This window comes from Chlorocebus sabaeus, chromosome 11 (assembly GCF_047675955.1).
Source record: "Chlorocebus sabaeus isolate Y175 chromosome 11, mChlSab1.0.hap1, whole genome shotgun sequence".
Classification (NCBI taxonomy): domain Eukaryota; kingdom Metazoa; phylum Chordata; class Mammalia; order Primates; family Cercopithecidae; genus Chlorocebus; species Chlorocebus sabaeus.
In genome coordinates, this window is record NC_132914.1 from 107302872 (window position 1) to 107315692 (window position 12821).

General features: G+C 40.5%; 1 protein-coding gene across 9 annotated transcripts in view; it reads left to right on the forward strand.

Annotated features, from left to right (window-relative positions):
* Positions 1 to 12821, forward strand: part of IFT81 (intraflagellar transport 81) — an 88896-nt gene that overhangs the window by 40970 nt on the left and 35105 nt on the right. For all 9 annotated transcript variants that reach the window (XM_073021090.1, XM_008004676.3, XM_008004680.3 and 6 more), the window contains one exon: positions 11995 to 12144. In XM_073021090.1, the coding sequence (XP_072877191.1) occupies positions 11995 to 12144 (150 nt within the window). The remainder of the gene's footprint in view (positions 1 to 11994; positions 12145 to 12821) is intronic.

Genomic DNA, 12821 nt, shown 5'->3' on the forward strand with positions numbered 1-12821 from the left:
ACTGTGCTTAAACAAAATGCCATTAATGGGATTATAATAAATATAATGTGGTAGAATTCAGGTTTTGTTTGCCAATTCAACACATCATCTATTACTAACACAGCTTTTAAAAATGCATAAATGATTATACTACATTAATTTTTAAAAAGTATCCTTTTTATGGTCTAATTATGCCTGGAGTATTATTTCATATTTTTGACTTCATGTTTTAAGAGACAGTCATGCCGGGCGTGGTGGCTCAAGCCTGTAATCCCAGCACTTTGGGAGGCCAAGACGGGCGGATCACGAGGTGAGGAGATCGAGACCATCCTGGCTAACACGGTGAAACCCCGTCTCTACTAAAAAATACAAAAAACTAGCCGGTCGAGGCGGCCAGCGCCTGTAGTCCCAGCTACTCAGGAGGCTGAGGCAGGAGAATGGCGTGAACCCGGGAGGCGGAGCTTGCAGTGAGCTGAGATCGCGCCACTGCACTCCAGCCTGGGCGACAGAGCAAGACTCTGTCTCAAAAAAAAAAAAAAAAAAGAGACAGTCATGCCAGAGTCCCATATGAGCGTGACTAAAATGGATGAAAAGTCTGGAAACTTTCATATCAATAATTGATTATGTATTAATTGAAACAAAAGACTAGAGAAAGACACAGTGGGAATTGATTATGTATTAAGGAATAAAAGACTGAAGAACGACATAATAAATAAAGGATTATGAAAAAGATGGTGTTCAGAAAAAAATTAACATGCAGGCCTGAGACTGCTATCCCTAGAAAGGTCTGCTTGCAAAGTTGGCCCTTGGCTGGCATCTGGGAGAACTTGGTTCTTAGATGGATTCCTGCCATTCGCTGATAAGAATGGCTCACCTTGCCTAAAGTATATGAAGAGTGTGGTTTATGTCGAGCTCCTGCTTGCCTTTCCTTCCTCCCTCTCTCCCTCCCTGCCTGCCTCCGTCCCTCCCTCCCTTCCTTCCTTCCTTCCTTCGTTCTTTCTCTCTCTCTCTTTCTTTTTCTCTTTCTCTGTCTCTCTCTCTCTCTCCTCTTCCTGGAATATTGGTACAGGGTAGGCAGAATGTGCCTAGATGATCAGCTCCTAGTAAAAACCCTGGGAACTAAGTCTCCAATGAGCCTCCCTGATCATTTCATGTGTGTTGTTACAACTCATCGCTGGAGGAATTAATTATGCCTTCTGTGACTGCAGTGGGAGACAACTTTTAGAAGTTTGCACCTGGTTTCCTCCAGATTTCACCCCATGTGCCTTTTCCCTCTGCTGATTTTGCTTGGTATTCAGTGTAATAAATCATAGCCAAGAGTATGACTGTATGCTTTGAGTCCTCCCAGTGAATCACTGAATCTAGAGATGGTCTTGGGGACCCCTGACACGAATGGATTAGTGGTTTTTGTTTGTTTGTTTGTTTATGAGAAAGCCAAATTAGGATCAACGAATGGTGATTAGAATGAAATATTTGATTGACTAGAGAAAAATGTCTACCACTTGAGCTTTCTTCAGTAATGGAGCAGGCTGACAGTCTCACTCTGTCACTCAGGCTGGAGTGTACTGGCATGATCTCAGCTCACTGCAACCTCCGCCTCCCAGGTTCAAGCGATTCTCATGCCTCAGCCTCCCAAGTGTCTGGGATTACAGGCGCCCACCGCCATGCTCGGCTACGTTTTGTATTTTTGGTACAGACGGAGTTTCACCATGTTAGCCAGACTGGTCTTGAACTCCTGACCTCAAGCAATCTGCCCACCTCGGCCTCCCAAAGTGCTGGGATCACAGGCTTGAGCCAGCTCACCCAGCCCAGATAAGGGACATTTTTGAAGTAATGTGTGCAGTAAGTAGAACATTGGAGATGAGTATTTTGAGTGTTTTAATTTTTTTTTTTTTTTTTTTTAGACAGAGTTTTGCTCTGTCGCCGAGGCTGGAGTGCAGTGGCGCTATCTTGGCCCACTGCAAGCTCTGCTTCCTGGGTTCACGCCATTCTCCTGCCTCAGCCTCCTGAGTAGCTGGGACTATAGGCGCCTGCCACCACGCCCAGCTAATTTTTTTGTATTTTTAGTAGAGACAGGGTTTCACCATGTTAGCCGGGATGGTCTCGATCTCCTGACCTTGTGATCTGCCCGCCTCGACCTCCCAAAGTGCTGGGATTACAGGTGTGAGCCACCGCGCATGGCTGGGTTTTTTAATCTTAAAAAATCTGATTATGCCAGGTGTGGTGGTTCATGCCTGTATTATTTTTTAAATACCTGGTAGGAAACTTAAATTTGCCATTTAATCTGGTAGCCTTCAGCTACCTCTTTTAGTATGATTTTTGCTGTTTCATAGGCAGCAATCTAAGCTTGAAGACTCTCTCACTTACTGGAAGGACAAAGAATAGAACATGTGCCTCTTGTAGTAGTGCCAGTAGCTAGTGATTTTACCATCGTAGTCACCTTGATCTCTCTGATTCTCTGCTTTCATAATTTGAAAAAGCAAACAAAAAACCGGTCCCAATGATATACAGTACTAGTGCCCTTCCCAAAGTGATCATTTGTATGAATGCATGCCTTTGGGATCTGAATTTTTTTTATAGCGACAAATGAACCTCTGGTTAAGGTTCCATTGGAACTCATGCAATGAAAGGTCACCCCTGGTTTATGGTGTATGGGTGTATTATAGTCCATTGTGTTTTCTCCCCTGACCATTACAAGAAGCTCAGCTGTTTCACAGTTACAGCTACTTTTAAAATATGCTTGGTCAAGTAATATTTATAAGCAGCTTTAGAAAGGGCCAGCCAATTCATTCTACAGCTACTGACAGAAATCCTAGAGCTAAATTGGAAAGATTATGAAATCTTCTTAAAATACTTCAAAGAGAAGCACATTGAAGATAAGGGAATCCTGGCAAGATGTGCTGCAGCTGTCAGGTCCTGAAAAATTAGGAATCAAATTTTGACACTTGTAATTGAATCATCCACCCTTCTAAGTGAGCCCAGGCAAACCTGTGATATTTTTAGAACCTTTCAAATCACATTGTACTCTTTAGAGTTCATAGCAGGACCTGAGGCCCCTAAAATTTCCCAAGAGATAGAACAAAACAGAATCAAATAAATTTGGCTCAGTTCACTGTAATAGAAGTGTAGTGCATTATGCATGCAGTCTAGGTAATGCCACACTTTTAACCCCAAATTTTAAAACTTTTCATGGATTTTTTTTTTTTTTTTCTGGATAATTAACTGCTTGGACAGCAGTCGAAGCACCCATTAGAGATAGTAACAGCTGTGTGGTGGTGATTTGATTTATAATAGAAGCACAGAGACCTTGGATTGTGTGACTGACTGTGTTCCACAGATGGATGTTCCTGTGTCACAAATTTCATTTAATACAGATTTCTACCCACATATATCATATTGATTATTACAGACTCTCTTAAAAGATTGAGCAGTTAACTAGCCACTACCATATGTAGATAATTACATTGCTTGTGCTTGACTTGGTGAGATTTTCTAATTTACAGTTGAAAATGTGCCACTAACAGGTTAGAAAAGGTTAGGATAGTATTTGTATGTGTGTTTATATGGCACTAGTTATGATGGGTGATTTAAAAAGACTGTCATTTTAGCAGATTACAAAGACTGCTTTGAAACATTTTCTTTTGCCTTAAAACAAACAGCAACTCTGAGACCAGACTTCAGGGAATCCAAATAATTTATTGGAGCATGATATGATGGCCTTTTCAGGTTTTCTTCAAGTCAGAAGTTCTGTCTAAAGCACAAGACACTGACAAATGAGCAGAAAGACTGTGGCCTTTGTGTATATTCATGCCACTCCTAAACAGTTGGTTCTATCTCATCTCATGCCTAACTCCCTTCAGCCAATTCCTATAGTTGTCTATGCTTATACATCATTTGATGAAATATCTGACAAAGATGTGATTTAATTAAGAAATGGAAAATAGCCTGGATGTTGTACTAACAGTATTTGAAAAGTGTTCATTCTAGTTATTTTTTTCTAACTTACTGAACTTTAGTAAGTAGTATTAATTTCTCTATGGGTTCCTAGTGCTTTTCTATTTTAAAAAATGGCTCTGGCTGGACACAGTGGCTGATGCCTGTAATTCCAGCACTTTGGGAGGTCAAGGCAGGAGGATCACCTGAGGTCAGGCGTTCTAGACCAGCCTGGCCAACATGGTGAAACCCTGTCTCCACTAAAAATACAAAAATTAGGCCAGGTGCGGTGGCTCACGCCTGTAATCCCAGCACTTTGGGAGGCCGAGGCAGGCAGATCACGAGGTCAGGAGATCGAGACCATCCTGGCTAACACGGTGAAAACCCATCTCTACTAAAAATACAAAAAAATTACCCAGGCATGGTGGCAGATGCCTACAGTCCCAGCTACTCGGGAGGTTCAGGCAGGAGAATGGCATGAACCCGGGAGGTGGAGCTTGTAGTGAGCCAAGATCATGCCACTACATTCCAGCCTGGGCGACAGAGCAAGACTCCATCTCAAAAAAAAAAAAAAAATTAGCCGGGTCTGGTAGCATGCCTGTAATCCCAGCTACTCGGGAGGCTGAGGCTAGAGAATCGCTTGAACCTGAGAGGTGGAGGTTGCAGTGACTCGAGATTGTGCCGTTGCATTCCAGTCTGGGAGACAAGAGCAAGACTCCGTCTCAGGAAAAAAAAAAAAAAAAAAAAGGCTTTGTGGTTCTTAAACAATATAAAGTGCTTATTATATGATAGTCTTTTTTTTTTTTTTTTTTTTTTTGAGACAGAGTCTTGCTCAGTCACCCAGGCTGGAGTGCAGTGGCCGGATCTCAGCTCACTGCAAGCTCCGCCTCCTGGGTTTTACGCCATTCTCCTGCCTCAGCCTCCTGAGTAGCTGGGACTACAGGCGCCTGCCACCTCGCCCGGCTAGTTTTTTGTATTTTTTAGTAGAGACAGGGTTTCACCGTGTTAGGCAGGATGGTCTCGATCTCGTGACCTCGTGATCCGCCCGTCTCGGCCTCCCAAAGTGCTGGGATTACAGGCTTGAGCCACCGCGCCCAGCCAATATATGATAGTCTTAAGTCTTCACAGCTAATTACTTTGAAAATCATTTTCATGCCAGATATTGAGGGAGAAAATTTACAGTAGGAGCAGCAATTCTTGTTTCACATAAATATCTAGAATGATGCCTGGAATCCATTAATTCTTTTGAGTTTTCTGATAAGCGAAAAACATTTATAAATGGTTACATTCTTAGAGAAATAAACTGCCTATCCATTACAGAAGCTAGCTCAGATTCTGATCATCACTCTTAAAGGTTGTAAAACATATTAAATACACAAAAGGAAAAAGAACATCTGTCAGTTTCCATTTTGATCACAAGGGAGCCGAGTCTTTAAAATTGATCCTGAAGCTAGAAGCTAGCACTATAAAGCATTAGTCCATTACAAAAGAGATAAAGATTAGAGTTTCACACAACTGAGTACTCTCTCAGCACCTGCTAGCATAAATCACAAAGTATTAATCTTATTTGATCTCAGCATCTAAAATGATGGCTGCTCTTTCATAGAGGACTAACAGATTACAAATGTATATGGGTACAAATACATGGGTATTTGTACAAATGTATATGGGTAGTAATAGCTGCCATAATGGGCTTTCCTGCCCAGTGGCAAGCTTTGTAGTTCACTTTACTGACAAATTCGTTTGGTTTACCTGTTAACGATACACTATGGGAAGGTTTTTCCTTAATGTTCTAAGAATTTGTTGCTTACCTCCTATGCCTTTAAAAATTATTTTTTTCATTTATAGCTAAAGGTGACTGGCTGAGAGTTCTTTATAATATCTTGCCCAGCTACTGCAAAGGTTGAGTGGATTAATATCTTGGCACACCTGCAATATTTGTGGCACGTGTGTGTACCGGAGCATACCCCATTTAGGAAGCTCTGCTCTGGAGCAGTGCTACTCAAAGTGTGGTCTGTAGACTAGTTTCAGTTCAGAGACTGTTAGTTTCTTCTAATCTGCAGCCACATAAATTGAGAGGAAACATTTAGAAACCCTTATAGTCATTTGACCTCAGTATTTTCATTATTTTACAAAAGTATCTGATGAACAAATGTTTAGAAATTTTTTTAAAAACTGGTCCTTTATCCTTAACAGATAGTTTGAGAAGTCCTGCTACTCGTAGAAGTGGAGTTGGTGAGCCATAGAATATGTACAGTTTCTACTTCAGTAGACAAGCCAAGTTGTTTTCCAGACTGTTGCTCTAAATTACCTATCTCGCTCTCTACTTCCTCCACATCATCACCAACACTTGATATTGAAAGATTTTTTATTTTTGCCAATTGGGTGGGTGTGAAAATGGCATCTCATTGTTGTCTTAATTTTTTTTTTTTTAGATGGAGTCTCTCTCTGTTGCCCAGTATCTTCTCTGGCTTTGAGAAATTTGGCTCCCTTTTTCTATATTGCATTTATTTATTTGCTCAATCCGTTAACTTGCTTGTTTGCTCGATTTAAACAATCTATCAACTACTCCGGCCTCCTTCTTTACACACCAATTCTGTGCCCCTATCCCACCAACCACATTTTAACCCTCTGTGTCTATATTCCCCATGACTCCTCGCTCACCCCTCTGTGTCCTCAGCTGCCAGGCCTGCTAGCCTGTGTCTCTGTGTGTTTCCTCAGCCCCTAACCCCATCATTGCATATCCTTAGCCATTCAGCCTTTTGATCTGTACTTCCATTAACTCCCCCTACTCCCCTGTGTCCCCAGTCACCAGGCTCCTGGTCCACACTTCTAATACAACTTCCCAAGTCCCCTCATTTCCCAGTATCCTCGACCTCTGAACCCTGTACCCCACCATGCCTCTATGCAGCTCCCCAACCTTACTGGTACCTTCATGCAGCTCTCTTATCTACTGCCCACCTCTCCAGCCACCATTTTGACCCCTGTGAACCAGGAATGGAAGGGAAGAGGAGGGCAATTTTTACCCTTACTCTCATCTGAGTGTACAGCAGAGTTTACCAGAGGCTTCACAAATGATCAGGCCATTGCTCTGGCAGCTAATGGAATTAGTACTTGTGTTTTATAAGTCTGAAGATTTAGCTTCAATGTGTTCATCAGTTTTGGTTTTTGTATGACATTGAAGATTCAGAAATAACTTAAAATCCAAATGATAATTAAAAGAAACCATGAATGGAAGAAAAAACATTGATAATGTGTTTTCTTTGTTCTAATTAATTGTGGAATAGTAGAGCTCTTAGAATGCTTTGATGGCTACCTATTGCTTAATCATATGTAACTGATTAATCTGACCCAGACTACTCTTCCATTAGGTATTATATATAATGAATATCAAATAATAACCAATCAGCATAAAGCACACTCAGTAACTTGTAGGTTTGTTCTTTCATCAGAAACATTTATAGCTTTCAACTTTTAAAAATAGTTCTGGAGCACAGCAAGATAGAGAAGGGGAAAATTGGCCTCTATATTACAGAGGATAGCAGATGAACAGGGTTGATTTCATTTTGGGCACTTTGCCCAGGACACTTTTAATAGCATATATAGTTACTCTAGGGATTCTGAATCTGTGGTGATGTCAGGCTTACACATTTATTCTTTAAAAGGAAAATTTGCAAGTTATTAGACTTCAGGTACATTAGTATGACTTAAATTTTTAATTTTTAAAGAAGTTTCTATAATGCAGTTATTGAAAATTTGTGGTGTAAGGGCTGGATTCCTTAATATTAAAACTAACCTAATCATGGATAGAAAAATATTTTAAACTTTCTTCTTCTAAAACACAGTGTGTTCCTCAGTTCTTTCAAAAATTTTTTTGTTTTTGTTTGGTTTGTTTGTTTTTGTTTGTTTGTTTTTTTGAGATAGAATCTCGCTCTGTCACCCAGGCTGGAGTGCACTGGCACTGTCTCAGCTCACTGCAACCCCTGCTTCCCAGGTTCAAGCGATTCTCTTGCCTCAGCCTCCCGAGTAGCTGGGATTACAGGCACACACCACCACGCCTGGGTAATTTTTTATATTTTTAGTAGAGATGAGGTTTCGCCATGTTGCCCAGGCTGGTCTCAAACTCCTGAGCTCACACAGTCCCCCCACCTCAGTCTCCCAAAGTGCTGGGATTACAGGTGTGAGCCACCGCACCTGGCCAACTCTTTCAAAGTTTAAGTCAAGTTTAAAAGATGTCTAAACTAGGAATTGGAAGTTTATTTAACGTGAAGAATTTTTAATCTTAATATTTTAAAGGAATGTTTGTATACTCAGGAATCAAGTATTTTAGAAAAAAAATTAAATTTTAGAGATGCTGTACTTTCTATTTTACTACTTTATAAGTTAGAATTATTGACCTTAGAATTTGCTTTAAAAATTGGAAGGAAAAGCCAGGCACAGTGGCTCATGCCTGTAATCCTAGCACTTTGGAAGGCCAAAGTGGGCGGATCACCTGAGGTCAGGAGTTCGAGACCAGCCTGGCCAACATGGTGAAACCCCATCTCTACTAAAAATGCAAAAATTAGCCAGGCATGGTGGTGCGTGCCTGTAATCCCAGCTACCCGGGAGGCCGAGGCAGGAAAATCGCTGGAACCCTGGAGGCAGAGGCTGCAGTGAGCCAAGATCGTGACACTGCACTCCAGCCTGGGTGAGAAAGCAAGACTTAAGAAAAAAAAAATTGGAAGGAAAAATACCAATATGGGCTGGGCACAGTTGCTCATGCCTGTAATCCCAGCCCTTTGGGAGGCCAAGGTGAGTGGATCACCTGACGTCAGGAGCGAGAGACCAGCCTGGCGTGGTAGCAGGCACCTGTAATCCCAGCTACTTGGGAGGCTGAGGCAGGAGATTCGCTTGAACCTGGGAGGTGGAGGTTGTAGTGAGGGGAGATTGCGCCGCTGCACTCCAGCCTTTGAGACAAGAGCAAGACTCCATCTCAAAAAAAGAAAAATAGCAATATGGTAATAGAGCTTGTGTTGGGATAGTGGCTTTGAGTGAACTTTTCCTTTTTTCTGTTTTCCAAAATTTCAACAATATGTTCATTACTTTTATTATTTATAAAATTATTTATTAACTATCCCCCAAAATTAGCTTTAAGAAGCAGTGGACATTAAAAAGGCTAAGATTCTTTTTTTTTTTTTTTTTTGAGACGGAGTCTCACTCTGTTGCCCAGTCTGGAGTGCAGTGGCACAATCTCACTGCAACCTCCGCCTCCCGGGTTCAAGCAATTCTTCTGCCTCAGCCTCCCAAGTAGCTGGGACTACAGGCACATGACTGGTCTTGAATTCCTGGACTCAAGCAGTCCCCCACCTCAGCCTCCCAAAGTGCTGGGATTATAGGCATGAGCCAACTTGCCCAGCCAAAATTATTTTATATAGTACAAAAATCTGGAAATTATTAGTAGTCTTAATACAGAAGAGGAAGTGTTTTTTTAAGTATTATGTTCTGTTTCAGAAATATCAGAAATTTCTGGCATTTTCTTCTGGCGTTTGCTTCTTACATTGAGCAATACTGTACAGTCATACATTGCTTAATGACAAGGATACATTTTGAGAAATGCACTGTTAGGCAGTTTTGTTGTTGTGTGAACATCATAGACCTTACACAAACCTTGATGATATAGCCTACTACACAACTAGACTGTATGCCATAGCCTATTGCTCCTAGGCTGCAAACTTGTGCAGCATGTTACTATACTAAATACTGTAGGCAACTGTAACAGAGTGGTAGGTATTATTTGTTTATCTAAATAGACCTAAACTTAGAAAAGGTACAGTAAAACTATGGTATTGTAGGCCAGGCACGGTGGCTCACGCCTGTAATCCCAGCACTTTTGAGGCCGAGTCCAGTGGATCACTTGAGGCCAGGAGTTCAAGACCAGCCTGGTCAACATAGTGAAACCCCATCTCTACTAAAAATACAAAAATTAGCCAGGCATGGCGGTGGGTGCCCCTAATCCCAGCTACTCAGGAAGCTGAGGCAGGAGAATCACTTGAACCTGGGAGGCAGAGGTTGCAGTGAGCGAAGATGATGCCATTGCCCTCTAGCCTGGGCAACAGAGTGAGACTCCATCTCAAAAATTATGTATATGATATTGTAATATTATACAAAGAAATCTTTCTTTCTTTCTTTCTTTCTTTCTTTCTTTCTCTTCCTTCCTTCCTTCCTTCCTTCCTTTCTTTTTCTTTCCTTCTTTCTTTTTCTTTTCTTTTCTCCCCTCTCCTCTCCTCTCCTCTCCTCTCCTCTCTTGTCTTTTCTTTTCTTTTCTTTTCTTTTCTTTTCTTTTCTTTTCTTTTGAGGCTGAGTCTCACTCTGTCGCCAGACTGGAGTGCAGTGGTGTGATCTCAGCTCACTGCAACCTGTGCCTCTGGGTTCAAGCGATTCTCTTGCCTCATCCTCCTGAGTAGCTGGGATTACAGGTGAGCACCACCATGCCCAGCTAATTTTTATATTTTTAGTAGAGACAGGGTTTCACCATTGAAGGAGGGGCAGGCACCATGTTGGCCAGGCTGGTTTCGAACTCCTGACCTCAAGTGATCCAACCATCTTGGCCTCCCAAAGTATTGGGATTACAGGCGTGAGCCCCCACACCCAGCCTTGAATTCCTTTAAATATTATGCTACTTTGTTTGCTCTTCCAAACTCTAGTTGGTATTACTTAATAATGGGGTGTTTCCATTAGAGTTGTAACTTTTTTCCATTATTAGTTATAACTTTGATATCATGGGTAGGTAAATAGATAAATTAGATAACTACGAGTTTTCACTAACTTGGAATATTCTTAGCTTTTTAACATTTGGGATGGGTACCATCCCAGTGTCTCAGATGTCTGATAGCAATATATAGTCACAGTACATTTCTTAAGTGATAAATAGTAGCTACGAGTGTTGATGGTTCTGGTTGGCTATATTAGTCCCAGTAGTCCAATGGACTGCTACCAAAATAGTACAGTACATGAGATATACCATGATAAAACCACAACCAGAATTGTGGTCATTATCTCCTCCTTTTTCTTCTTTTTTAAACCTTTTTATTTTTATAAGATTGTGTTTCTGTTTTCCTAATCCTTATTTGTAAAGTCTAAAATGAATAGCTTTTATATAAGGATTTAGAATATTTAAGGCCAGGCACGGTGACTCCTGCCTGTAATCCCAGCACTTTGGGAGGCCAGGGCGGGTGAATCACTTGAGTCGAGGACTTTGAACCAGCCTGGGCAACATAGTGAAATCCCATCTTTACAAAAAATGCAAAAATTAGCCAGGCGTGTTGCTCAGCACCTGTGGGCCTCCTACTCAGGAGGCTGAGGCAGGAGAATTGCTTGAGCCCAGGAGGTTAAGGCTGCAATGAACTGTGATCCCATCACTGCACTACAGCCTGGGCAACAGAGCAAATCCTATCTCGAAATATATATATATATACACATGCATACATATATATACACATAAATATTTTATATGTATACATATACATATACACATAATATATACATATATATGTACATATAATGAGTCAAAAATTAAAAACACAAAATATTTAAACACTCTGGGTGACAGAGTGAGATTTGGTCTCAAAAAAATAAATAAATAAATATAGGAATTCATTTGGTAAGTACTGTTTATTATCTATTATATATTAGGCACTGTGTCAGATACAAAGGATACAATGCAGAGTTGCTTAGAGCAAGATACTTGCAGGTCCTGCCCTCATCAAGCTTAAGGAATAGTGGGGAAAACAAATACTGAACTGAAATTTAAAATGGTGGCAATCGTTACACAGAACTGAATAGGCTCTGCAAATAAGTAACAGGAGTTTAACCTGGGTAGGGATGAAGACAGGAAGGTGGGGCTTGAGAAGTTTTCTAATAAAACTAAATTATTAAGTTATTATATAATTATATAAAGTCTTATAATAAAACGAAATTATATATGTGTGACACATGTTGGGAAGTAGAAAAGAAAAAATGTTAATACATTGAGTTTATACAGATGTATGATATTTAGCTACTACTTTTCTACTCATTGGATTACATACTGTGTTTCTTTTACAGTTCAAACGATATGTCAGTAAACTTCGAAGCAAGAGTACAGTTTTCAAAAAGAAACATCAGATAATAGCTGAACTTAAAGCTGAATTCGGTCTTTTGCAGAGGACTGAAGAACTTCTTAAGCAACGTCATGAAAATATTCAACAACAACTGGTAATATGGTATTTTCTTGGGCTACTATAAATACAAATGCCAGGAGATTTATGGGTTGCAGCTTTATACTGAGGTCATTGTTTTTACTGGAAAAATTATAAAAGTATTACTTTTCTCTGCTTAATTACAGACATGTCATATAAGTTGATTCATTTATTTCTAATGTAGCAGTAAGCACTGGCTTTTGTGTGTGTGCTGACTTTGGGGTTATTAATAGCATAACTTGAATTCCAAGTAGGTTTTTTCTTTTGGTTAGTTAATATGAGTAAAATTATCATACCAAGAGAGTGACTGTAAAATTTTTTTTTATCATGGCCTGCTGGGCAGGAATTTCTAAGCAGCCACTTCCAAGAAGCTTTAGAAAGAAATATCCAGGAAAGTGCTGTGTGGAAGTCTGCTTCCAGGCTTATTCCTTATGTGTTTGTGCCTTGGTTGTCTGAGAAGAGTTAAACCCAAAGTAGTCCAACAGCAAGGTTGTTCTAATTGTGGATGCTAGTTCCTCAGCGTTTTCTTCATTTGGCTTTTATTTTTTCTTTCACCAATGGGGAAACTGTTTCATCTGGGTGCTGGTTTACTAGCTAGCAATAATCTGGTAGAGGTAAGTGCAATTTCAACCTGTTGTGTTTCCTTTTAACTGGCAGTATGAACTGTCTCGTATTGATGAATATTATTTGCTT